Source organism: Malaclemys terrapin, chromosome 3 (assembly GCF_027887155.1).
Source record: "Malaclemys terrapin pileata isolate rMalTer1 chromosome 3, rMalTer1.hap1, whole genome shotgun sequence".
In the NCBI taxonomy this organism is placed as follows: domain Eukaryota; kingdom Metazoa; phylum Chordata; order Testudines; family Emydidae; genus Malaclemys; species Malaclemys terrapin.
In genome coordinates this window covers 205,051,357-205,078,839 of record NC_071507.1, presented here as the reverse complement: position 1 = coordinate 205,078,839, position 27,483 = coordinate 205,051,357, and the positions used below count along the sequence as shown (strand labels likewise).

The window sequence follows — 27,483 nt, the reverse complement described above, 5'->3', positions numbered from 1 at the left end:
CCCCAGTTTGTAGTGGTGCATTTGATTTTTTTTTTTTTTTTTTTTTTTCCCCTTCCTAAGTGACATATTTTGCACTTGTCCTTGTTGAATTGCCTCTTGTTGATTCCAGACCCATTTTCCGATTTCTCAAGGTTTTTTTGAAGTCTAACCCTGTCCTCCAAAGCACTTCCCCGCTTGGTGTCATCCACAGATTTTATAAGCGTACTCTCCACTCCATTATCCACGTCAGTAATGAAAATATTGAATAGCGCCCGACCCAGGGAATACATAGTTATGGGAGACTGCTCCCCGAGGGGCTGACAAGTCCCTCTTGGACACCCGGCGTCAGGCCAGGCAGTGTCCGGACGTCCTGCAGCCCAAGCGGGGCCTTGGCCAGACATGTGAACCCTGGGTCCAGGCTCCATTCCGGCTAGCTGCTGCTCTTGGGAACAGGCTGCATTGATTGACCTCACCAGGGCGTGGACTCCCTGCGGGCCAGCCTCAGGGACCACGTCTTAGGGCTTGGGGTGGGGGATGCTCTCGGGCTTTGGGTTTGGATTCAGCTTTGGATATTCCAGCATGCCCTGGTAGAGTGGGGCCAGCTGGAGCACGGACGCGGCTGCCAAGAGAGGGTGGGGCGGAAGGGGTGTGGGGCTGGGACTCGCCTCTCCATCCGGCAGCGTTGCCAAATGGGCGTGGAGAGTCCCACTGCTGGAAGGGGAACTCCGGGCCAGCCCTTCAGCTGCAGAGCTTGGGTCTGTGTGCTCATGGCCAGGCCTGGCTGCGGCTCCAGCCCTTTGGCCCAGACCTTGCTCGAGCACACGGCCATTGCCTGCCGCTGCGTGATGAGTTAGTCGCTGACTGCGTCAGTGCACACGCGGGACACGCACGGCACCAGAGAGCGGGTTGCACGTGCAACTGTCTGTCTGGCGTTTCCTAACTTCCGAGTGCTCGACTTTGCAGCCTAAAGATCATTCTTTGAATGTAGGTTTTTGTATGTGATTATTAATAATAATAATAATGTGTCAAAATGGCAGCTGCTTAATCAGCAGATCTTTTCCCGTGAGAGTCTTGCCGAGCCACCATAGTACACCTCCAGCGAGCTGGAGTCTGTCCCTTCTTGGGCATCAATTGCCTCCTAAATTACAATCCAGAACACTTGGGGGAGGGATAGCTCAGTGGTTTGAGCATTGGCCTGCTAAACCCAGAGTTGTGAGTTCAGTCCTTGAGGGGGCCACTTAGGGATCTGGGGCAAAAATCAGTACTTGGTCCTGCTAGTGAAGGCAGGGGGCTGGACTCGATGACCTTTCAGGGTCCCTTTCAGCTTTATGAGGTAGGTGCAATCCCATGAACAGCAGAGCAGGTTGCTCAGGTGCAACCAACAGCATCTTGGCCCTGCAAAATGTTTATTACTGGGGATAATGCATGGGAAGGGAAGGACCCAGCTTGACTCTCAGATCCCAGGTGAATCTGCAGAGCTGGAAAACCATCACCGATAAGAGCTAGGTATTATTATTTTAACTGGCATGCTGGTCGGATCTGATCCGGAGTCAATGAGCGAAAATGAGCACAAGTTAGAGATTTTAAATGCTAGTTGGTGGAGGAGACTTGTTACTAGGCCATGGGGTCTTTCACCCTGACAAATCCAGCCCAGGTGAGACGTGACCCAAAGCTGTTATTCACAACAAACTGGACTCGGTCAGGAAAGAGTTATGGTTGAGTGTGTGTTTCCGTGGAGACCAACTAACGGCCGAAAATAATATTGCATTGTTTGAAACAAAATTTCTACAGCCCAACCTTAGCAAGTCTGGAAATGGCCAGTGAAAGGATCCAGCCGGTTCCCCACTGCCATATAATTCTCCATTACTGACTCCCACCCCACCCAGCCTTCCCACCCCACCCAGCCTGAACTCTGGAAGGGAGACAGGAAACCCAGCTTACAATGGGACAGCGAGTTTCAGCCTTGAATGATGGGCCTTTGTGACATGAGTTTGTGTGTGTGTGTGGGGCGGGGGTGTGTTTCCATCCTTATCTCAGTGGACAAGCATCCGTCTGGGGGAAAAGCCCCACATCTGTGACTGTCACGAATTGGTGGCAGTCTCAGTGGAGATGCCAAGAACTGAATGGGGCATAGAGAGTCAACATCCTCACTTTGCCATTTAAACCACCAACCCCCCCCCCCCCCCACCACCGGTGTGTGGTAAAGCTGGGATTCTAGTTGGCTCTGACTGGATACTGATGGATGGGCTGGGGGCTGATAGATCGACCTCTGACTTCTGTGGTAGCTGAGGGAAAGGTGGTTGGCAGTCTTGGAGGACAGGGCAGGACTGGTGGCTTTGCTGCAGGGGGCTCCATTTTTAAGCCTTCGTAGGGGGATGGAGTTATGGGACTGGCTCCACCTCTTAGCTCTCCCAAGACCCACCTCCAGCTAGGGAGAGTTTATAAAAGCCTCCTTGAGTGGTGGCTGCCATGGAAGCACATTAAGATTATGTTTCTTGCAGCGGGCGGCTCTGACGCTTTCACAGCTCTAGACTAGGCGAGCTGGGTGTGCGTTCAGAGAGACCCCTGGGCTGTCCCGGTGCATGACTCATAAAAGCATAAGAACGGCCATATTGGGTCAGACCAAGGGTCCATCTAGCCCAGTGTCCTGTCTTCTGACAGCGGCCAGTGCCAGGTGCTTCAGAGGGAATGAACAGAAGGAGGTAATTATCCAGTGATCCCAGTCGTCCAGTCCCAGCGTCTGGCAGTCGGAGGCTAGGGACACTCAGATGATGGGGTTGCCTCTCTGCCCATCCTAGCAAATAGCCGTTGATGGACCTATCCTCCATGAACTTATCTAGTTCTTTTTTTAACCCTGTTATAGTTTTGGCCTTCACTAGATTCTCTCCAGCAAGGAGTTCCACAGGTTGACTGTGCGTTGTGTGAAGAAATACTTCCTTTTGTTTGTTTTAACCTATTTCCTATTAATTTCATTGGGTGACCCCTAGTTTTTGTGTTATGTGAAGAAGTAACTAACATTTCCTTATTCACTTTCTCCAGACCAGTCAAGATTTTGGAGACCTCTATCATATCCCCCTTAGTGGTCTCTTTTACAAGCTGAAAAGTCTGTCTTTTTAACCTCTCCTCATACAGAAGCTGCTCCATACCCCTAATCATTTTTCTTGCCCTTTTCTGAATCTTTTCCAAGTCCACTATATCTTTTTTGAGATGGGGTGACCACATCTGCACGCAGCATTCAAGATGTGGGCGTACCATGGATTTATATAGAGGCAACATGATATTTTCTGTCTTTTTATCTATCCCTTTCTTAATGATTCCCAACGTTCTGTTTGCTTTTTTGACTGCCGCTGCACATTGAGTGGATTTTTTCAGAGAACTATCCACAGTGACTCCAAGATCTCTCTCTTGAGTGGTAACAGCTTATTTAGACCCCATCACTTTATACGTATAGCTGGGATTATGTTTTCCAATGTTCATTACTTTGCATTTATCAACATTGAATTTCATCTGCCATTTTGTTGCCCTGTTGCACAGTTTATAGTAAGATCCCTTTGCAACTCTTCGCAGTCTGCTTTGGACTTAATTAGCTTGAGTTGTTTTGTAGCATCTGCAAATTTTGCAACCTCACTGTTTACCCCTTTTTCCAGATCATTGATGAATAGGTTGAATAGGACTGGTCCCAGTACAGACCCCTGGGGGACACCACTATTTACCTCTCTCCATTCTGAAAACTGAACATTTATTCCTACCCTTTGTTTCCTGTCTTTTAACCAGTTTCCGATCTATGAGAGGACCTTCCCTCTTAGCCCGTGACAGCTTACTTTGCTTAAGAGCCTTTGGTGAGAGACCTTGTCAAAGGCTTTCTGAAAGGTCCCCTTTTGCATTGGGGCAGTGTGTGTTTGCGTGTGTGTGTGTGTGTGTGCTGGGTGGAAACACACACGGCTGAGCAGTTCTATCAGCCTCTCTACCAGGGACAGCTTAAGCATTAGGCACCCCGAAGCAGAGGCTCCTTTTTAAATGTCAGCACCACTTGTCACATTGCATGTTAGTGGCAGATCTGAGCCCAGACACGCAGCTCCCTGTGCCAGGCTCTAACCATTAGGCCATGCATTGCTCCCGGAGCTTCTCATGAATCTGTTGTCTCCAGACAATAGACACCATCACCATGATATTCCTCGCACACAAGGGGAGCTGGGAGTAGAGTTCTCATCCTTCTGTGACTGGCACTCAGGCCCTTGGCAGTAGTAGGTCTTGTATCCTGGGTTTGGCTCAGCCACCAGAGGGCACCCTCACTCATGCACACACAAGAGTGGTGAAGGCGGAACGCAGCAAACAGCTCTGCAGGGTGTAGAATTCACTGCATCGCGAGCCGGCTGTCTTCCTACAGAGCGTTTCTGGCCTAATAGCCCTGCCTGCCAGCAACACGTACTCCAGTGTCTGCCCCAGCACACCCAGTGCAATCCCCCCCAGGTCCCAATCAACCTGGCCAGCCTGGAGACTGTTTCTTCTGGCAGTGCTATGATCACTGCATCTCTGCCAGCCTTGGCACCACGCGCGGCTCTGCTCAGGCCAGTGCTGGTCTCCCAGGAGCTCCCCGGGGAGTTATTGTAGCCAGCCATACATTTAGCCCCAGGTGCATGGAATTGGGTTGCACATTGATCGCCAACAGCTCTGCATTCCACAGGCTAGGTGGCTGGGATCCACTGGCACTTTATCAACCCGTCGCAAGGCCTGTGTGGTCTGGGGTGAGTGCACCGATCTGGGAGGCAGAGCTATTACCACAGGCTTGCATGGAAAAGTTGTAGCTACCACGAGGTGGCAACATCCAGCAGACGCTGCCTGGGTAACGTGTGGGGTGTTCCAGGGGGCAGGATTGGAAGGTCCTGCTTTTTACTGATTGCAGAGGTACGTCCTGTCCAGTGCTCCAAGAGTCCCATTGGTTGGGCTACATTGCATTGGAACATGGGGCTTTGGGGTGACCTCGAATGGACAGAAAACTCCAGTCTGCCTGAGAGGGTTTGTTTGAATGTTTGTACTGAGCCGATAGCTTAATTTTCGTTTGGCTGTTACAACAGGAGATCTGATGCCAGTGTGTCGCGGTGTAGTGATCTTCCCCTCCCCCTCTCTGTTAGAAACACCAAAAAATGGTGGTGATTTCTGGTTTGACTCGTGGAATTTCCCTTCCTTCATTCCCCCTTCCTCATTGATATGCAAAAATTTGACCAAACCCTCAGATCATCCCGCATTCCTTTGACCTGCCTTCTCTAACATAAACCTAGAGCAACATGTATCTGTCTGCCTGGGAGTAAAATCCAAAGCAAGACTCTCTCCTGCACATGCTTCTCCCCCCGGGGAGAGGAGGAGAGAACAAACATGGGCCAGATGTTCGTCGTCTTCTTCTTTCTGTCGGGCAACCTTAGAAAAGCATCAGGCTGGGATTATAATTGAATCTAGCGATTCCAAAAACCCCTCCTCCCCCCAAGGGGGTTGTGTCGATGAGTTTCCATTTGTGGTGGAGAGATCCGCGCCTTCCACGCGTTGTCCGACCACGGTTGAGTGCAGTCCACTGCCTGTGGGCAAGGCAGAATCCTGGGGCTTCTTTCGTCGGCGCTTCAGTCGGGTTTGGGACATGACAAGCGGCCCCCGAGTCGAGCCAGCGAGTGCTGGCGTCCTTGCCATTGGCCTGTAGCACTGATGTTAGTTACTTTCCTTAATGCGGGACTGGAAGGCGCTCAGATACCAAGGTGGTGAGTGTGGGATAAGTACCTACATAGGGCAGAATAATACCAATATTAACTCTTTATAGAGCATGTTTCCTGGATAGATTTCCAGGCTCTCTACACAGGAGAACAGTGGCTGTTATCCACACGGTACACGCAGGGGAAATTAAGGTGCACAGAGGGGAAGGCCTGCAGCCTGGGGGGTTTCTAGGCCGGCGCTCCTCTGGCCTTCCCCCAGCCCTGCCCACAGTACCTTTTTCTGGCCTTTAACAAGGCCTACAGCCTGGGGGGTTTCTAGGCCAAAGCTCCCCAACTCCTCTGGCCTTCCCCCAGCCCTGCTCCAGTCTTGGTACCCTCTCAGCTTCCAGGCCCTTCTCTCTTTACCGCTAGAGAGAGACTCTATCTCTGGCTTCTGGCCCCAGCTCTCTTATAAGGGCCAGCTGGGCCCTCGTTAAGCCAGCCTCGGCCTGACTGGGGGGTGGCCACCAGCTGAGGCCGCTTTCCCCAAACAGCCCCGCTTTTCCTTCCCTGCCACAGCCCTCTCCCCAGGCTGTTTTAAGCCTTTTAAGGCAGGAGCAGGTGACCACCCCACTACAAGGTCAGTAAACAGAACCCAGGTGTCCTGACTCACAGCCCAGTGCTCTGTCCTATAGACCAGGCTGCCTTATGTCTGTGCTTTCTTCTGTAACGTATTTCAAACGGAAGTGAGACCGGAGTGGTTCCTAGAGGGGACTGGCTCCTTCGCGGCGGTGGTGTGGCGGCTGTAGGCGTCTATCGCAACAGTTTGAGTTAGCCTTGGCTGCTGGCAGGCAAACCTAGTAAAGGAGGCAGAGGGATTTGGGATGGATGCCAGCCATCCACCTGAGGGCATTTCCTAATGGACGCGCTGCCACCACCCAGGGTGGTCCGGCTTGTAAAGCTGAGCTGTTTGGGAGACACGCACCTGCACCTGAATCTGTACAATATTTCTGCAGCTAGAAAGGCAGATGGGCCAAATTCTGCACTCCTGGGCCTAGCAAAGCTCCCATAGACTTCATGGCTCAGGTCCTGTAGCTCCTCCGCGCTTGCCCGGCTCAGCCCAGGTCCCAGGAGGAGGAGGGACAGCTGGAGAGGAAGGCTGGTCTAGTGGGTAAGACATTCAGAAGCTCTGAGCTGTATTCCTAGCTGTGCCTCAAACTCCTGCAAGATCACTGCGCTGTAGGAGTAGGACTGAGCCCTCTGGTCTCTATAAATTACTTCTGGTGGATACTTCTCCACCTCCGAGGGGGGTTGTGAGACTACCGCCACGAATCCTAGGGAGCTGCTTTGACAGCATGAGGATGGATGTTATGTGGGGCACTGCCCAGACACAAGGGCAAAGCTTCTGCCCCACCGCGACCGCAAGCAGAGATGTCACACTGAGCTGGGGGGGCCGCTGGGTGCCAAACAGGGCTGTGGCATTAATACTCTTTGGAGCTCGAGTCTGCCTGCCGGGTTTTGTTGAAGGTTGCATTGTATCTGTCGAAGCCAAGTACTGTTGACCTGAATATAGCCAGCTAGTGGGCTAGCCCCAGGGGCTCCACATTCTGAGTCCTTCTGCAGCACTGGACATGCCAGGGCCCTGTGAAGGAGTGTGCCACCCCTTAAGGGGCTGGCTGGGTGTAATCCAGGAGGCTCTGAGGCTGGGTTGTTGGAACGGGGCGCTGCGCTGAGGTGGGAGCAGGTCTGGCTGCAAGGCCTAGGGAAGGGCTGTGAAGTCACTGAGCCTACAGGAGGCGATGCGCTCGCTCCTGGATTCTACCCTGCCCAGACTCAGAGACTTCGCATGAGTTTGGGACCCCAGAGGACGCTGAGACGAGGGCTTTATGGGCGGTCTGTTGTGATTTCTCCTTCCCTGAGACCTGCTTCCAGGCGACCGACGGGTTTGGATTAATTTGTTCCGGCTTCCCCCGTCTCAGATCCTTTATAGGGAACATTTTGACTCCCCAACTGGGTGAAAGTAAGGGTGGGGATCACCTGCAGTTCCACACCTGGACACCAGGGGGTGTGCAGGACCGTGCACACCTTTACAGTCTCCAAGGTCTTTACAAACACAAACTAAACCTCGCACACACACCCTTCGCCATATTTCTTTTCAGTTTTATTGCTAAAGTTGAAGGGTATGTCTACACTGCAATTACAAGCCCATGCTTGGCCTGTACCAGCTGACTCGGGCTCGGGCTAAAGGGTGTTTAATTGACATTCGCGATGGAGTCCGAGCTCCAGGACCCTGCAAGGTGGGTGGATCCCAGAGCCGGAACATTTATGCTGTAGTTCAACAGCCCCTTAGCCCGAGACCCATGAGACCAGTCAGACACCTGCGGCTGGCCCGTGCCAGCTAACTGCAGTGTTTGTGACTGGCCTGGGCTCACGTAGCGAGTTGGTGGCCCAGCTGAGGATACGACCAAGGTGTTGTGCCTGCCTCTTACTCTGACCATCAGACCCAGCCCCCATCCTCCCCCACTTCAGCGTATTCCTTCTTCACCTGTTCTCAGATGTGAGTTATTTATAACAAATTAATTCATGGGGGGCTTCCTCCTTCGACCTTCGGGAGTCCCCTTGGGCCATGAGATGGTACCCTAATGAGCATCTTGGTGGTTTGAACTGTCGAAATGTCTAAAAATACTGTAACAAATGTGTGGCCCTGTCCGCCATCCTAGCTGGCCCTAGGTGCTCAGAACGTCACAGCAGTAGGAGGGATGGAATTTGGCTCCCAAAATGGAGCCCTTGGAGTTAATGGTGCCTCTCCGTTAGTTGTTTGCTGTATAAGGCTTATGACACATTTGAGCTGTTCTGATGCCGTCCTGCCGTGGGCGGTGGCACTAAGACCTACACACCAACCTGCTCGTTACAAAGTGAACCCTGGAAAATGGGATAGCAGCAGCTCTGGGCAAGGCACAGCGAGGGGGCCGGAGCTGGCTGATCAGGGTGCCCCACTGGGCTGGCTACATTGTAAAATCCTTTGTGGGGGGAAAGAGGGGGAGGGAGAAATATTTGCTTTTCCCCTTGGTTACCGATGAGAGCAAACCCTAAGCCCTGGGCTCCTTTTTGGAAGGTTGTGAAAGCGAGAAGGGAGTGGGTGGTTTCGAGGGCTGAGGCCAGCTCCTCGTGCGCCCTCTGAGGACCTGATCTAAGTGTTAATGTCAGAAAAATATTGCAGCTCTCCTCGTTCTGAACCCCCCAGCTCCATCTGTTTGGCCAGTGACAGAATGCCCTGGCCAGCAAATGGGAACCGCATGCTGCTAATGAATTGCAGATTGACTTCCGCAGGAGAGCTGGGGATGCTGCATTTCACAGCTTAATCCCTGCTCAGCATCGCCTCTTAAAACAACGTTTCCTCGAGGGATCCGGCCCCGCCCGCGGTCAGGGAGTGACCTCAGCGTTTTATCATTTCATACGCCGGCTGCAGCCCCTCGCAGCTCTACACCCAGCGTAACCCTTTGGAGGCTGCAGTCGTTTGCATGAGGATCCAAATTGCACGCAGGCTCTGGGGCGGTTGAGGCTGGCGTATCGCTAGCAGCTCCTCCTCCGCACACTCTGTCAAGCCTGGGTTTCAGTGGGTGGTGAGCACCTGCCGTTCCGCTGCGAAGTCAATGGGAGCTGTGGATACGCCTTGCCACTGCAAATCAGAATCTCACTGCCGGACGGAATCAGCACCACCCAGTAAATAGTGAGGCCAACTGACCGCCAGGGTGCCTGGGTTCTCTTCCCGTCCCTCGCTGTACGGTGCTGCACGGGGCACTCGGATCATTTCACACATGGGGACACAGAGGCTCCCGGAGTTTATGGGCCAGGCTCCCCTCCGTGGCCTCTGATGCTGGGTCCCTCGCCAGAGACGCCTTGGTCTTGCTTGCCGGACGTGCTGACCATCAGCCGCTCCAGCGGACTTGATTTGAAGTTGTGGGTGCTCTGCGGCTCTAAAAAGCGGGGCCAAAATGTCTCGAAAGGGGCACCCCCCAAGAACAGGAGGGACCCAGAGTTAGAGGCCACCTTTGGAAAATAGGAGTCTTGAGCTCTTGTGCCTCAGTTTCCCCCGCTGTATAATGGGAATAACGTTACTTAATCTACCTTCGTGAAATGCTTTCAGATGAGGTGCCGAATGCTGTTCCACAGCAGTGCTCAGTACTGTATTGTTGTTAAACCCTCTGTGACCGCCTGGGAGGCTATGTGTGACGTTGTGCAGTCTATATGGTTTTATAAAAATATAAGTGAATATAATGTAACTGGGATATGCTTCATGCAAAAAGTTTCTTGTAAGGTATCATTACAAAGCTCATAATCTACTGAGTGTGATCATCCTATTTGTAGAAATGTACCACTCTTGTATCTAAAACTAGAAATATAAAACATAACTCTGAGGGCCTATTGTAATTATGTAAAGTGTGGGCCATTAAGGATGGTTTGGAATCTTGATGACTCCCATTGTCTGCAGATGGCTGTATTTACCTGTGAGTCTTCCTGTATATGTGTGTGCTGGCAAGTGGGCAATGAAGTCGTGCAGTGACATGTGATCATGTCACCTGAACTGGAATCCATCTGTAACCTGGTGCTTTTCCAGTGAGGGGGGTGGGGGGTGGAAACCCAGAGGGACAAAGGGTTCCCACCTTATGCAAAAGATATATAAAGGGGTGGAAGAGAACAGAGGCCTTGGCTACACTCTTGGATTCACAGTGCTGTCACGGCAGCGCTGTGAAGCACGAGTGTAGTCGCGCCACCAGCGCTGCGAGAGAGCTCTTCATGAGCTCTCGCAGCGCTGCAAGTACTCCACCTCTCCGAGGGGAATAGGTTGCAGTGCTGCAAGCGAGCGTGCAGTGCTGCAGGCGCTGATTACACTGGTGCTTTACAGCGCTGCGCTCGGGGGGGTGTTTTTTCACACCCCTGAGTGCAGCAAGTGCAACGCTGTGAATTGCCAGTGTAGCCAAGGCCAGAGAGGGGAGAGGAGCCCTCATGAAGAATCCCCTAGCTACCACCTGAGCTGCCACAAGAGCTGTACCAGGGGAAAGAATTGTGCCAGGCCTGGAAGGTGTCCAGTCTGAGAAAAAAAACTTACTGAAGCATCTCTGAGGGTGAGATTATCTGTATTCAGTTTGATTAGACATAGATTTGCACATTTTATTTTATTTTGCTTGGTGACTTACTTTGTTCTGTCTGTTACTACTTGGAACCAATTAAATCCTATTTTCTGTATTTAATAAAATCACTTTTTATTTAGTAATTTACGCAGAGTATGTATTAATACCTGGGGGAGCAAACAACTGTGCATATCTCTCTATCAGTGTTCTAGAGGGCGAACAATTTATGAGTTTGCCCTGCATAAGCCTTATGCAGGGTAAAATGGATTTATCTGGGTTTAGACCCCATTGGGAGTTGGGCATCTGAGTGCTAAAGACAAGCACACTTCTGTGAGCTGTTTTCGGGTAAACTTGCAGCTCTGGGACAAGTGATTCAGACCCTGGGTCTGTGTTGGAGCAGACGGGAGTGTCTGGCTCAGCAAGACAGGCTGCTGGAGTCCTGAGCTGGCAGGGAAAACAGGAGCAGGGGTAGTCTTGGTATATTAGGTGGCAGCTCCCAAGAGGGTTTCTGTGATCCAACCCATCACAGTATGTCTGCACAGCAATGCAATACCTGCGGCTGGCCCGTGCTAGCTGACTCAGGCTCACCCGGCTGATTCACTGCAGTGTAGACTTCCGGGCTCAGGCTGGAGCCCAGGTTCTAGGACCCTGTGAGGTGGGAGGCCCCAGAGCTTGGGCTAGGTCTACACTGCAGTGAAACAACTGGACAGCCTGAGCCCTGGGAGCCCGAGTCAGCTGGCACAGGCCAGCTGCACGTTTTTCTTGGCAGTATAGACATAGCCAGAGTTGGAAGTCTGGCAAAGCTAGAAAGGAGATTTAATTTTAAAAGAGGGTCTGCTGCATCAAAATTCCACTGGAACTGAGACATGGAAGACCTCAAGCAATTGAGAATAAGCTCTGTCAGCAGTCTCTGGTTCAAATCTGGCCCAAGTAGGTGCTAGCAACCAGCAATAGTTAATATCTGATGGCATACTTGGTAGCCATCATTAACTGGGCTAGAAGGGAGTCATGGTCTGTCTTCTAATAGGCACAGGGTCAATGTTGGGCCAAAAACTGACCTTAATGCAATGTTAAGGATGGGGAAATACAGAATTAACCTTAACTCTGCCCCTTTGTGATTCTGCTTTAGGATATGCTCTCATTTTATTTCAGCATAAATTATTTGTCAATGAATACAATAAAGGATTGGAAAAACAGGCCTTCAAGTGAGAGACTCAACAAGCTTGATCTGTTTCTCTTACCAGAGAGACGGTTAAGGGGTGACTCGATCCCAGTCTGTAAGTACCTACCTGGGGAACAAATATTTAATAATGGGCTCTTCAGTCTAGCAGAGACAGGTCTCACACGATGCAATGGGAGGAAGTTGAAGCCAGACACGTTCAGACTGGAAATAAGGTGTCCCCTCTTAACAGAGTAATTACCCATTGGAGCAGTTTCCCAAGACTTGTGGTGGATTCTCCATCACTGGCCATTTTAAAATCAAGACTGGCTATTTTGCTAATAAGAGCCGTTCTAGTGCAAACGGGGATTAATTCAGGGCAGTTCTCTGACCTGTGTTATACCGGAGGTCAGACTAGATGGTACCTTCTTGCCTGGAATCTGAATCCCAGGGGGTGGGGATAAGATGGATGTATCTCCACCCTTGGAACACATATGAAGGAATTGGACACTCATTTCTGCTTCTTCCCATCTCTTTTAGGAGATTACATCTGGCTAAGATATAATATCAAACTGGCTGGAGCCCTTTATGCAGCCTAGCCTCTGTTTGCCAGAAGTTGGGAATGGGCCACGGGGGATGGATCACTTGATGATTCCCTGTTCTGTTCATTCCCTCTGGGGCACCTGGCATTGGCCACTGTCGGAAGACCGGATACTGGGCTAGCTGGACCTTTGGTCTAACCCAGTACGGCCGTTCTTATGTAAAAACAATCTATTATGGAGCTATAAGTGGAGAGACATCGGTAGTGACTCCACAGTTAGGGTTGTGCTGTGATTTCCATTCTGGCAGGACTAAAATATATCAAGGGCTCTTATTATCTGGTCAGCTCGGGCATGGAAGGTGGCAGCTCCTAAAGTCAACAGCAGTGCTCTGACAGGGGCCTGGGGAGACCACATCCCAGCGAAACCGCAAGGCAAATTAGGGAGGCGGCAGGCCATGATTCAGCTGGGAATTTGGCCAAGACCTTAGGCTTAAAGCCCGTGTGAGCTTGTCAGCTGCAGCTGGTCAGGGTCAGACGACCAGCACTCAGATTTAATATAAAAAACAAATACCAGAGGCAGGATGGGGCAGTGGGTGATACACTAGACTGGAACCCAGGAGATCTATTCTTGACTCCGTGGCTGGGGAAGACATTTCATCTCTCTCTCTCTCTCTCCCTCCATCCTCCACCTGTTTCCTTCTTCCCACCCTCTGCCAGCCTTGCCTGTTTATAATGTAATCTCTTCAGGACCGGACTGTCTCTTCAGAGCGCCCAGCACAACTATTAGCGGTAAATATGCCCACTGGCCCGTGATGGGACATTAGATAGGGTGGGATCTGAGTTACTACAGAGAATTCTTTCCTGGGTGTCTGGCTGGTGAGTCTTGCCCACATGCTCAGGGTTTAGCTGATCACTGTATTTGGGGTCGGGAAGGATTTTTCCTCTAGGGCAGATTGGCAGAGGCCCTGGGGGGTTTTCGCCTTCCTCTGCAGCGTGGGGCATGGGTCACTTGCTGGAGGATTCTCTGGACCTTGAAGTCTTTAAACCACAAGTTGAGGACTTCAGTAGCTCAGACACAGGTCAGGGGTTTGTTACAGGAGTGTGTGGGTGAGATTCTGCGGCCTCCGTTGTGCAGGAGGTCAGACTAGAAGATCATAATGGTCCCTTCTGACCTTAAAGTCTATGAGTTGCTAGGTGCTACTGTAATAACCCAACACTTCTTTGAAGTTCGACTGACTTGTCAGGTGTTGCCTTTTTCTTAGTCTTCCTTTGCGTTTTTACTGGCTGGATTTGGCAGGGACTCAGAGAGGAAATACCACGATCACTTGGGGATGCAGAGACTCTGTTAGCACAGCTGGCAGGGGCCTGGCTGTTCAGTGCACGAAGACCCGGCTGTGACATCCCAAACGTGAAATGCAACGTAACCAACCCTGTAAAGCCTTGTCTGTGCATTCGCCATGGCTGGAACCAGGCAGTGCTGGGAAATCTTGTAAGATTTGCAGCTCTGTTTCCAGAGCAAACTACTTGAGATAAGAAGCATCCTAGCTTTCAGCGGCTTGTCCATCTCTGGAGTCATCTGAGGTCACCCAGCCACTAGTTACACCTGCTTTGCACACTTATCGAAGCCCGAGTGCTCACGCTGTCTGTACGGAGCTGTTTGCTAGAGGCACAATGAATCTGGTTTGCAGGGAGCTGCTCCACGCTTTTCTGGATGATTCTGGTTCAGATGGGGTCCGAGCTGCACATGTGGGTTGGGATTTCACACACCCCAATGTACGGGGGGCTGCTCGGAGCAGGGCTGTTAGTTTCAAACATCAGAGAGATAATAGCTCTGAATGTGAACTCACCTGCAAACCCACCATGCTTGCCACCAGTGAGTTTTCCATCTGAGCCCATGACCTGGCCCAGATGCCTGTAGAATTCAGTTTGAGTTTCAAATTCAGACAGAGCCTGGAGCCAGGTGAGTCCTGTCTGCTTACGGGCTTCATTGCAAATGTTAATTTTTCTACCCAGCTCTGCTGATACCTTGTGGGAACCCCTCCGAAAAAAACCCCACTGGGCCAAATTCAACCCTGGTGTAAGGGGGCACAGCTGTGGAGTCGAGGGCGTTCCACCAGGGCTGTGGTTGTCTGATTTTATTGAAATAATGGCGCCTGATCCTCAGGGGCCATCAATCATGGAGCTACACTGTAGAGATATTCTTCTGCTCCGGCTGTGACGCCTCCCCTGGAATCTGTGCCGGTTGCGATCTGATCGACCCAGGATCATCCCAGCACAGCAGAAGGCCAGCCAGATGTTTCCACAAGCAGAGGGTAGTAACTAAGCTGTGAGGACAGCCTAAATCCTTGGCTTGCCAGATTAGGTGAAAATTTGCCTGTGGAGAGAATCTCTGGCCGCTGCCAGGAGACCGGAAAACCAGATGTGCTGGTGGGTGTAATTTGGGGGGGAATTACTCTGCATGTGCCTGGCATGTGGCAGTGGGGCTGATCGCTTGTTCAGAGGGGCCCCCTGGGCCCTCCACCAGCATGGAGGGGAGATCTGAGTTTTATAAATTCCAAAACAAGGCTGGAAAATACCGCTCAGCGGCTCAGCCCGTCTTACATCCCCTTGCCCACAGAATTACTCCTTAAGGCAGGGGTGGCCAACCTGAGCCTGACAAGGAGCCAGAATTTACCAATGTACATTGCCAAAGAGCCACAATAATACATCAGCAGCCTACACCTCCTGCCCACTGGCAGCCCTGCTGATCAGCGCCTCCCTTTCCCTCCCTGCACCTCCTGATCAGGAGGCTCTGGGGGGGAGCAAGACCACGGCAGGCTCAGGGGAGGGGTCAGGAAGGGGTGGAGTGGGGGCAGGGCCTGTGGCAGAGCCAGGGGTGGAGCAGTGAGCACCCCCCGGCACATTGGAAAGTTAGCGTCTGTAGCTCCAGCCCCGGTGTCGGTTCCTATACAAGGAGCCACATATGAACTTCTGAAGAGCCGCATGTGGCTCCGGAACCCCAGGCTGGCCACCCCTGCCTTAAGGAGTAACGCCTGATCCCCTCCCCCAGCAACAAACTCAGCAGTGCCCATGCTGGTCCAGGGCAGAGGCAGGGTGTGCAGAGATAGACACACCCCATGCTGCGTGAAGCTTGGTGCTGCCGGGTTCCCAGCGTGGACAGTGGGTTTGGAGGAAGAGAAGGGTTGAGCTGAGGTATAGATGGGAAGGGGCTGCTGCAATCTTGCAGACCCACTGGCCGTTCCCCCTTCTTCAGCAGCCAGGCACTGGCACCAGGGCTTGCTCCTGAATCCTTCTTGCTGCCCAAGGCGTTCCAGGATAGCCACAACAGTGACGATTGGATCGGCTCCCTTGTTAGTCTTAAAGGTGCCACAGGACCCTCTGTTGCTTTTTACAGATTCAGACTAACACGGCTACCCCTCTGATACTTGAGAGTCTGTTCCTCTGCGCAGTCACGCTAGTGCTTAAGGGCTACTCCCCTAATGCCTGGCCTGGGCTACTCCCCTAATGCCTGGCCTACGCTCTCCTTCCCACAGCTTCCAGACCTTGCTCTTCCTCTGACCGTCTCCTGAGACACTCAATAAACCCCTGCCATCGTGTCCTCCCTGGGTCCTCCCTTTTCAGTGCCCTAGGAACCTGGTGCTTCTTGCACTGAACACCTGTGCAAACCAGGAGTGACCCCTTGCAGGGTTTAACTAGTAGACGTGAGGTCAGGCAGTCAGAGAAGAGCCATGAGAATGGATTAAAGGATTAAAAACCTGCCTTACGGTGATAGTCTCAAGGAGCTCGGTCTGTTTAGCTTAGTAAAGGGAAGATGAAGAGGTGATTTGGTCACAGTCCAGAAGTACCTGCATGGGGATCAATATATTTGGTCTTCAGTCTAGCCAACAAAGGGCTAACGAGCCCCCGTGGCTGGATGTTGAAGCCAGACACGCTCAGGCCGTGAATAAGACGTACATTTTTAACAGGGAGGGTAATTAACCATTGGATCAATTACCCAAGAGTCCTGGAGGATTCCCCATCACTGGCAATGTTTAAGTCAAGACGGGATGTTTTTCTAAGAGAGACGCTCTAATTCAAACAGGAGTTGTTCTGGGGACGGCCTGTGGCCTGTTGTTACACGGGAGGTGAGACTAGCTGATCTCAGGGGTCCCCTTGGAATGTATGAAAAGCCCCCACAAAAATTCAACAGAAATGGGGGGGAACAAAATCATTTTTATCAAAATATCACCTCCCAGCCAGCACTAGGATGGGAACAGACATGGTGGGCTCGGTCGGGGTCACTTCAGAGCCAACCCCTTGTACCAAGTAGTCCTGTGCTGAAGGACTGTGGCCACTGGCAGCGTCTGGCTTGTGAAGTAACTGCCTCCTGAGGTGATCAGCACTTGTGCCGGGCTGCATGTATCCTACAAGCGTTACACCTGACGCCCCTCCTAAGTTCCCTCTAAGGCTGCACCTAACTCCCCCAGCTCTGGGGCTGCAGTGGGGAGAGGCGCCTTCCCTTGGCTCCACCCCCAGCCCCAGAGCTCTCACTAAGCCCAGGTGCTGCTGTGAGGAGAGAGGGCTGGGGGGAGTCCTGTCTCCCCGCTGCAGCCCTGGGGCAGCCTGCGCCCCAAACCCCTCATTCCTGGCCCCACCCCAGAGCCTGCACCCCCAGCTGGAGCCCTCACCCTCTCCAGCATCCCAACCCTCTGCCCCAACCATGAGCCCCCTCCCGCACCCCAAACCCCTCATTCCCAAGGTGATGTTCTGTAGCTCGGGGGAACACCCTACACCCCCATGTTGATTCTTGTAAAGTGACTGGGTGGTATGCAAAGTTTGTCACGTTGGGTGTCTTCGGAAAGCTCATGATGCTATAGTGATGTTTTAGGAATTGTTACAGTGATGTTATAGGTTATAATTTCATGTATATAGTTATGAGGCTGAAAATGTATCCTCATGGCTTAAAGCAAGCCCATGCGTGAACATCCCAGGAATGCGGGTTCTCAGAGCGGAGCAGGGTACGGCTGGCTCCCAGAGTCGAGGATTGGAGTGAACCTAGCAGATCACCGGTCCAGACAACACCAGGAGAACGTCACAGTGAAGCAGTGAGCAGGTGTGTGTACTCACTGCTTGTTACTCCAAGTGAAGTTCACACTTTAAGCACTGATAGTTGTGATTTTAAGTAAGTCTTCAGTGCAGTGGCTAAGGACAGTCAGGAGGAGGTCACAGTTTTGTTATCTTCTGTTTGCTTATTTCAGGAAAAGGGAAGTAGGAACAGAAAAGCAGGAAGTGAAAGTAGTGAAGCAATTGTGAAGTTAGACTCGCAGGAGTCGGCAACCTTTCAGAAGTGGTGTGCCAAGTCTTCATTTATTCACTCGGATTTAAGGTTTTGCCGTGCCAGTCATACATTTTAACGTTTTTAGAAGGTCTCTTTCTATAAGTCGATAATATAGAACTACACTATTGTTGTATGTAAAGGAAATAAGGTTTTTAAAATGTTTAAGAAGCATTCATTTCAAGCACATGACTTATGAGGAGAGGCTGAGAGAACTGGGATTATTTAGTCTCCAGAAGAGAAGAATGAGGGGGGATTTGATAGCAGCCTTCAACTACCTGAAGGGGGGTTCCAAAGAGGATGGAGCTCGGCTGTTCTCAGTGGTGGCAGACGACAGAACAAGGAGCAATGGTCTCAAGTTGCAGTGGGGGAGGTCCAGGTTGGATATCAGGAAAAACTATTTCACTAGGAGGGTGGTGAAGCACTGGAATGGGTTACCTAGGGAGGTGGTGGAGTCTCCTTCCTTGGAGGTTTTTAAGGCCCGGCTTGACAAAGCCCTGGCTGGGATGATTTAGCTGGGAATTGGTCCTGCTTTGAGCAGGGGGTTGGACTAGATGACCTCTTGAGGTCCCTTCCAACCCTGATATTCTATGATTCTATGATTTCAAATTAAATTAAAATGTAGAGCCCCCCCGGACCGGTGGCCAGGACCCGGGCAGTGTGAGTGCCACTGAAAATCCGCTCGCGTGCCGCCTTCGGCACCCGTACCATAGGTTGCCGACCCCTGAGTTAGCGCTTTCTAGGCGTCAGTCTGCAGAAAAGGAGAGGGAGCGCCAGAGTTTATTGCCACTGAAAGAATTGGGGATAAAAGAAGAAGAGGCAGCCAGAGAGGAATCTGCATACAGAAGAGCCATGGAAGAGAAAGAGAAAGAGAGCGAAAACTCCAACTGGACCTGCTAGAAAATCAGAACCAGAACCCCCCGACCCCAACGACGCCCATCACTCCAAAAATCCACACATGGGAACACTTCTGCCCTGCATACAGTGAAGATGATGCTATTGCTGAACATCTGACTACCTTTGAGAGGCGGCGCGTGATACATGAAATCCCTGATGATAAGGGAGTTCCTACTCTGACTGCAACATTAACTGGTAAAGCTTGAAATGTATTCAATGGAATGCCTATTGGGAAACAAGAAGACTTTTTATCAATACATTGGAAGCAAGAGGAAGACCAAAGACAGGGTAGGCCCACTGCTTAGTGAAGAGGGAGAAACAGTAACAGGAAACTTGGAAATGGCAGAGATGCTTAATGACTTCTTTGTTTCGGTCTTCACCGAGAAGTCTGAAGGAATGCCTAACATAGTGAATGCTAATGGGAAGGGGGTAGATTTAGCAGATAAAATAAAAAAAAGAACAAGTTAAAAATCACTTAGAAAAGTTAGATGCCTGCAAGTCACCAGGGCCTGATGAAATGCATCCTAGAATACTCCAGGAGCTAATAGAGGAGGTATCTGAGCCTCTAGCTATTATCTTTGGAAAGTCATGGGAGACGAGAGAGATTCCAGAAGACTGGAAAAGGGCAAATATAGTGCCCATCTATAAAAAGGGAAATAAAAACAACCCAGGAAACTACAGACCAGTTAGTTTAACTTCTGTGCCAGGGAAGATAATGGAGCAAGTAATTAAGGAAATCATTTGCAAATACTTGGAAGGTGGTAAGGTGATAGGGAACAGCCAGCATGGATTTGTAAAGAACAAATCGTGTCAAACCAATCTGATAGCTTTCTTTGATAGGATAATGAGTCTTGTGGATAAGGGAGAAGCGGTGGATGTGGTATACCTAGACTTTAGTAAGGCATTTGATACGTTCTCGCATGCTGTTCTTATCGATAAACTAGGCAAATACAATTTAGATGGGGCTACTATAAGGTGGGTGCATAACTGGCTGGATAACCGTACTCAGAGAGTTGTTATTAATGGTTCCCAATCCTGCTGGAAAGGCATAACAAATGGGGTTCCGCAGGGGTCTGTTTTGGGACCTGCTCTGTTCAGGGGGGAGGGATAGCTCAGTGGTTTGAGCATTGGCCTGCTAAACCCAGAGTTGTGAGTTCAATCCTTGAGGGGGCCACTTAGGGATCTGGGGCAAAATCAGTAATTGGTCCTGCTAGTGAAGGCAGGGGGTTGGACTCAATGATCTTTGACAGAACAAGGAGCAATGGTCTCAAGTTGCAGTGGGGGAGGTCCAGGTTGGATATTAGGAAAAACTATTTCACTAGGAGGGTGGTGAAACACTGGAATGCGTTCCCTAGGGAGGTGGTGGAGTCTCCTTCCTTGGAGGTTTTTAAGTCCCGGCTTGACAAAGCCCTGGCTGGGATGATTTAGTTGGGAATTGGTCCTGCTTTGAGCAGGGGGTTGGACTAGATGACCTCTTGAGGTCCCTTCCAACCCTGATATTCTATGATTCTATGAATATCTTCATCAACGACTTAGATATTGGCATAGAAAGTACGCTTATTAAGTTTGCGGATGATACCAAACTGGGAGGGATTGCAACTGCTTTGGAGGACAGGGTCATAATTCAAAATGATCTGGTCAAATTGGAGAAATGGGCTGAGGTAAACAGGATGAAGTTTAACAAAGACAAATGCAAAGTGCTCCACTTAGGAAGAAAAAATCAGTTTCACACATACAGAATGGGAAGAGACTGTCTAGGAAGGAGTACGGCAGAAAGGGATCTAGGGGTTATAGTGGACCACAAGCTAAATATGAGTCAACAGTATGATGCTGTTGCAAAAAAAGCAAACATGATTCTGGGATGCATTAACAGGTGTGTTGTGAGCAAGACACGAGAAGTCATTCTTCCGCTCTACTCTGCTCTGCTCTGGTTAGGCCTCAGCTGGAGTATTGTGTCCAGTTCTGGGCACCGCATTTCAAAAAAGATGTGGAGAAATTGGAGCGGGTCCAGAGAAGAGCAACAAGAATGATTAAAGGTCTTGAGAACATGACCTATGAAGGAAGGCTGAAAGAATTGGGTTTGTTTAGTTTGGAAAAGAGAAGACTGAGAGGGGACATGATAGCAGTTTTCAGGTATCTAAAAGGGTGTCATAAGGAGGAGGGAGAAAACTTGTTCACCTTAGCCTCTAAGGATAGAACAAGAAGCAATGGGCTTAAACTGCAGCAAGGGAGGTCTAGGTTGGACATTAGGAAAAAGTTCCTAACTGTCAGGGTGGTTAAACACTGGAATAAATTGCCTAGGGTGGTTGTGGAATCTCCATCTCTGGAGATATTTAAGAGTAGGTTAGATAAATGTCTATTAGGGATGGTCTAGACCAGGCCTGCACAACTCGTAAAGCAGCGAGGGCCATATTACTCAAAAGAAAACAGCTGAGGGCTGAACCCCCCCCCCAGCACCGCCCAGCCCCCCAAAACAACACCCCCCACCCCCTGGAAACAACCCCAGCACTGCCCACCCTGCGGAAACAAACCGTCCTTCCCCAGCGCCCCCCCACCAAAACAGCGGTATTGAACCTTGGTAATATGTTATAGTGGGCCCCCCAAGGTAGTATAATTTAAGGTAAAAGAAAAATGTCTTTTTTGCTAGAAGTAGAATAAGATCTTCCCCCCACTTTGTAATCAATTGCCCTGTTGAATGAATGAGGTGTGAATGAGGAAGGCGTGGAAGGCAGCACCTCCAGACAGCTGCAACCCTTGGAGAGGGGATGGGAGCCAGACCAGATCAGCAGAACAGGTCAGCCACAGATTCGCCACTTGCCTCCTCAGCCCCCCTCCCCCTGGCTCGCCTACTTACCCCCCGCCACTGCCCGCCCGCTCGCCTCCTCAACTGCCTCCTCCCCCGCCGCTGGCTCACCTGCCCCCCCTCCAGTGCCCGCCCGCTCGCCTCCTCACATCCCCCCCCCCGCCACTGTCCGCTCGCTCGCCTCCTCAGCCCCCCTCCCTCACCCGCCGCTTGCCTACTCACCCCCCACGGGCCGCACAGTGATCTCACCTACTCACCCCCCACGGGCCGCACAGTGAGCCCACGCGGGCCGGGCCGCATGTTGTGCAGGCCTGGTCTAGACAGTATTTGGTCCTGCCATGTGGGCAGGGGACTGGACTCGATGACCTCTCGAGGTCCCTTCCAGTCCTAGAATCTATGAATCTATTGAAGATGCTTTAGACTATTGTAAATTTAAAGATACTGTTTTGCGAAGTTTTCAGATTATCCCTGACACACATAGAGTTAAATTTAGGAATCTTAAGAGGGCTATTGGGATGAGTAATGGGGAATGTGTAAACAAAATGAAAGATTTGTTGGGAAAATGGGTCCGGGGTAAAGAGGTGGCGAGGTTTGAGGGAATGTGGATTTTGTTGTTCAAGAGCATTTCCTAAGCGTACGTAAGGCTGATGTGAAGCAGTGTCTAAGGGACAAAGAGGTAAAGTCTGGGGAGGAGATGGCTTTTTTAGCTGATGCCTTCGAACAGAATCAGGTGTCTATTGAGGGCGGGCCACAGAAAGGGGTTAAAACTGGTGGGAAGGGAGGATCCCATTTTGCCCCTGGGAGGAGAGGAGATTGGGAGCCTAAACATTCTCTTACCCCAAAACATTCCTCTAACCCTCATCCCAAATCTCCTGTAAAAGCAGAAGAGCCCAGAAGGTGCTACCAGTGTAATTCCACTGATCACCTGAGGAATAAATGCCCTGTGCTGGGAGGAAGTCATGGCAAGGGATTCAAGCCATGCTGATGATCCAGGCAGGGGGAGTTCTTAGACTCAGCCTCTCACGTCCACAGAATTTGATGCAGAATTCCCTCAGGAATATGGGGCCCGGTACAGCTGTGATGGTGGGACTGGGAAGGGGCCGCTGGACAGTAAGGGATCTGTGGGTGGGGGAGCTGGGCAGGGAGTATGGTGTGCAGGGTGCTGTGTAGTTGTGGTGGGATGTCAGTGGGAGGGGTCTCTAGGCAGGGGGTGCTGGGCATAGGGATCTGTGGGGGAAGTCTCTGGGTGAGGGGGCACTAGCATAAGGGCAGGGCACTGGGCAGGGGGGCAGTGTGGAAGGGGCCACGGGGGCAGCGCAGGGCTGGGCGGGGCAGCGTGCGTCTAGCAGTTTGGGGTTTGTAAATAGTGCCCTTGTGCTGGGCTGAGTGGGGCCACTCCTGCTGTGCTGCGTCTCATTGCCCCCAACCGGCCCCTCGCTCTGCGGACCGCCCCCCATCATATGCCCTATTTCCCCAATGGGGGCCCACAAATACATTTGGCGCTGGGCCCACAAAAAGTTAATCCGGCCCTGGGTAGAGGGAGGGTTGCCAACTTGGTAATATTTAAAAACCGGACACTCCAGCAGGAGTGCCGGAACATCCCCGGCCTCGCCTCTTTCCCCCAAGGCCCTGCCCTGTCTCTTCCCCCGAGGCTCTGCCCCATCCTCTCCTCTTGCCCCCACATCCCTCGCTGCTTTTCCCCTCCAACCCCCCCATCTGGGTCAGGTGGGACACAGCTGCTTTGCTGCGGCTGGGAGCTGTAGCTGCCCGATGCAGGTAGGAGGCGGCCCCAGCTGAGTAGGGGCTGGCGCGGGTGATGACCCAGTGCCTCCCTGCCTCCCCCGCCTGCAGTAACTGGATTTTGGGTGTCCAGTCAGTAGAGTTGACCGGACGCTGTCAGGTCCCCTTTTTGAATGGACTTTCCAGATGAAAACCAGGCACCTGGCCACCCTAGGTAGAGATGGCTCAAAAGCAGCCGGCCGTCTGACCTCCTCGATAGGTGCAAGACCTGCAACAGCTGGTGGGATAGAGGAACACGTCATCTATTGCCTGATCGACGTGCTCCTGGTATGTTTGCAGAATCCAGGTACAGCCTGATGGAGATAGGGGGCTAGCAATGGATAGAACTGTCCTAAGTAATGGGCCCCTGCTGGGATCAGGGTCCTGTTGTGTTTGTGCTGGACAGACACTTCAGTAGACACGGCCCCTGCCCTGAGACGTGTCCAGTCTCATTCCAACTAAATTCCACTTGACAAGATAAAGTTGCAGTAGCATCCTTAGGTTTTAGCAAGTCTTTGTTCACTTCCTTGTTGGTACACAAACTTTGGCAACCTCAAGGGGTGTGTGTGGGGGGTGTCTCCCAGCCCTGGGCCAGTGGTGCCATGGACTAGTGGAATGAGCACAGGGCTAGGAGCCAGGAGTTCTTGAGCTTGTGTATCCATCTGGCCACTGATTCCCTCCAGAGACTTGGAGACTTAATCCCTGTACCCGTTTTCCCTTGTGTAAAAACGGTGTTGATAATGCAGCCCCATCTCTGCAGTCCCTGTCGTGAGGTTGTATTTAGTGTTTGCACAGGGCTAGCAAATGGCTGAGTATTGGGGTTCGGGGGAGACAGTGTGGCCTAGTGGGCTCCTGGATTAGGATTTGGTGACCTGGGTTTCCATCCCAGCTGTACCACTCACCTGCTGGGTGACTTTGGGCAAGTCACTGCACCTTCCCGTGCCTCAGTTTCCCCATGTGTACAATGGGGTAATGGTAGTGACCTCCTTTGTACAGAGCTTTGAGATCTACTGATGCAAGTGCCATATAAGAGCTGGGTATGATTATGATGACCACAGTCATTAGAGACACTTGGATAGACCCAGCCTCTAATACGTTTAAGGAGGAAAGGTGCAATGTAACAAGAGGGGCTCCCCTGTCTGTTTGTTGTATCCACTCGTTGTCTCTTGTCAGATATGTGGAGTGTAAGCTCCTGGGGGCAGGGGCTGTCTTTTTGTCCGTTGTTTGTACAGCGCCTAGCGCAACAGGGTCTTGGTCCATGACTGGTGCTCCTAGACACTATGGTAACACAAAGAAATAACGATTTGCAATACCTGCGGAAGGACATTCTGCGTCTCTGGACAGCAGTAAACAAAGGGCTTTTTGTCGGGATTTCCCGAGCACAGGTCTTAATCAGTTTCTCTCTCTCCCCTCTGTTTTATCTGCACTCCGGCCGGCCCCATGTTATTTTTGCCCTCTCGAAGGCATGCGATCGATTTGTTACTGGGAACTTGCTGCATCCTGGCCTTATGTCTCAAGGCCAGGCGGTTTTGTTCCAAGCTCTCTCTCGAAGCAGATGCTCGAGGTGCGCCTGGCCCGGGGGTATGGCTGGTGGTCTCCTGGCAGAGCCGGTCTGGCAGGTCCAGGGGCTTGACAACGTTGCGGTGTGAGATGCGCACGGGCGGCGCAGGTGTTTGCTGAGCCGTCGCGCCTTTGGAGGCCTAGCTCTGGGAGTTAGCGTTGGGCTAGGCGCTCTGACCAGCTCCATGGCCGTCCAAGTGCCATGGCTTGGCCCGAGTCACGGCTGGCCCTGTGTGGATGGGAAAAGAGGGATCCCTGAGATCCTTCTCCTCCCTATGTCCACACAGGAGGCAGCTGCCATTTGAACGGGGGTATGGCTGACTCAGTCCTGCCAGCCCAGAGAGGGGGTGTCTGAGCAAGGCAGGAACGGTGGCCAAACCCCCCAATCCCGCCCCGGCTCCAGATGTCAACAGGAGGGGAGTGGCTGTAAATGCCCTGGCCAGTTCACTGCCCCCACCCCAGGGTGCCTCATTTATAGGCCTAACTCTTCCGTCTGCTCTGCTGAGCACAAGAGAGGCTGTCCCAGCCGCCACCCCCAGGCTGCAGAGGCCAGAGTTTGCCCCCCTGCACAGTGGGGTTCACACCCAGAGGTGTGGATGGTTTTTACAGTGTTCGGCAGTTCCCAAGGGTTGCTAGGAGGCGGCCCCGCTTACCTTTGTTCAAAGGTTTTACAGAGATGGGCGGGGGGGGGGGGGAAAGAGGGCCAAGTTGGCTCGTCTGCTCCTGCCTTGCAATGCGCTGAGGCGCGACTGGCGCGGCCACCCGGCTCCCTCCCTAACCCGTCGTCGGGGACGACCCTGGGATCGTTTCCTTCCAAAATCCCAGCCGCAGAGCTGCCCCCGCTCTGGGCCCGCTGCTGGCCGCACTGCTCTCCGACGCTGCTTGGTGATGACAACCTGACCGCTGCACTGGGACGGCTCTCGGCTTGTTCACAGCTCTCACCCGCCTTCTCTTTTTCATTCCTTTCTTTCTCTCCCGCTTTCCTTTGGGCTCGCTCGTTTTCCTGGTGATCTGGACACTGGCTCTGCCCCACAGAACAGGTCCGATCCTGCCCCCATTGATGCTAGTGGAAGCTGTCTGGGTTCCACCCAATCAGCCTTTACAGCCAGCCCCCAGGTTCCCACGCTTTCGCCTCATTCTGGGGCCAGCGGGTTTTCCTCCAAACTTGTTAATTCTTAGCATTGCAGCGGAGCTGGATCGGGGCCTGGCGGGTGAGGGCGAGCAAGCTGAGAGGAGAGGAGAATTCTGTTTCTAACGGGTCTTTGTCCGTCCGTCCCCCTAGGTCCAGGCGGCAGGAGGAGGGGAGCGGGGCGCTGTGGCCGGCTGGGCTCCATCGCGGCTCTGAAGTACGCGGTGGTCGGACTCTACCTGCTCGTGTTCCTGATCCTCGTCGGCGTCTTCATCCTGGCAGGTAAAGGCACCTCCGGTCTGCCTCCCGCTCCGAGGAGGAGCGGAAAGGGGTGGGAAATGTCGCATTCGTACCGGAGCCTCCGGGGCCGTCTCTGGGCTGCCACCACTTTCAGCCAAGCGGGGCCGAAAATGCTCATGGTCCGGTACGAGCTGCATAAGCTCACAGCAGCGTTGGGTGGTTTCATAGAATCTCAGGGTTGGAAGGGACCTCAGGAGGTATCTAGTCCAACCCCCTGCCCAAAGCAGGACCAACCCCAACTAAATCATCCCAGCCAGGCTCTGGCTCCAGCAGGGATCAACGCAGGGAAGTTCTCTGGCTGTGCTATCCGGGGGAGGGCGGTGTGGGAAACGGGGGTCAGACGGGATGATCACAGTGGTCCCTTCTGGCTCTGGAATCTTGTCATGAGTCCTCAGGACCCAAATGCCCAGCGGCGGGCGCCCTGTGTGTCTCACTCTTTCACTACGTCGTCCCTCAGGGCACCTATCAGCCTGCAGCTCTGGGCACTGCCTTTAGCGACCACACGTAGGACTGGACAGGAGATGGGCTACCGAGAGCTAGGAGCTATTCCTGGCCCTGCCACTGACTTGCTGCATCATCTTGGGCAAGTCATGTTAAAAACAAAAATCTCCCCGTCCTTCAGTTTCCCCATCTTCCTAGTACGGGGATAACAATAGTACCTCCCTCCCAGGGCTGTTGTGAGGCTTGATCAGTTAATGCTTGTCAAGTGCTTTGAGATCTTCAGGCACTAGAAAAAGGCAAAACATAGCGAGTGGGCCAGATCCTCCTCTGCTTTTCCGCGGCCGCGTTCTTTCTCCACCAGTCACTGCACCTCAGAGATTTCCCTCAGAAAGCCCTTAATCCCCCCAGCGTGTCTCCAGGATCCTGTGTTTACTCCACCGCCCGGTGTCTTGGGTGTAATCGTACCCAATGCTCAACCAGGTGCAGCGTGAGTAATTCTTGGCTCCAGAGGGCTGTGTCGCATCAGGTCGAGGCATACCACGCGGAGGATTAATGAGCAGCCTTGACCTGCCCCGGTCCCAAGCTGATGTATTGGTTTTGTGGGTTGGGCTGTTTCCACCCGAATGTTTTGCAAAGCCACTTCCACTACAATCGCTCCCAGCTGCCACGAGGCCAAATTGCGATGCAGCGCTTGGCGGTCTGGGCCTTTGATTTCACGCCGACCCTTGGAAGAAACAACCCACCCGCTTCTTGTTTAGTTTGAGAGGCCTC

General features: G+C 52.2%; 1 protein-coding gene across 1 annotated transcript in view; it reads left to right on the top strand.

The window, feature by feature from the left end:
* Window positions 1–27,483, top strand: part of SCARA5 (scavenger receptor class A member 5) — a 145,852-nt gene that overhangs the window by 7,026 nt on the left and 111,343 nt on the right. Inside the window, exon 3 of the mRNA XM_054022767.1 lies at window positions 26,125–26,253. Within this exon, the coding sequence (XP_053878742.1) occupies window positions 26,125–26,253 (129 nt within the window). The remainder of the gene's footprint in view (window positions 1–26,124; window positions 26,254–27,483) is intronic.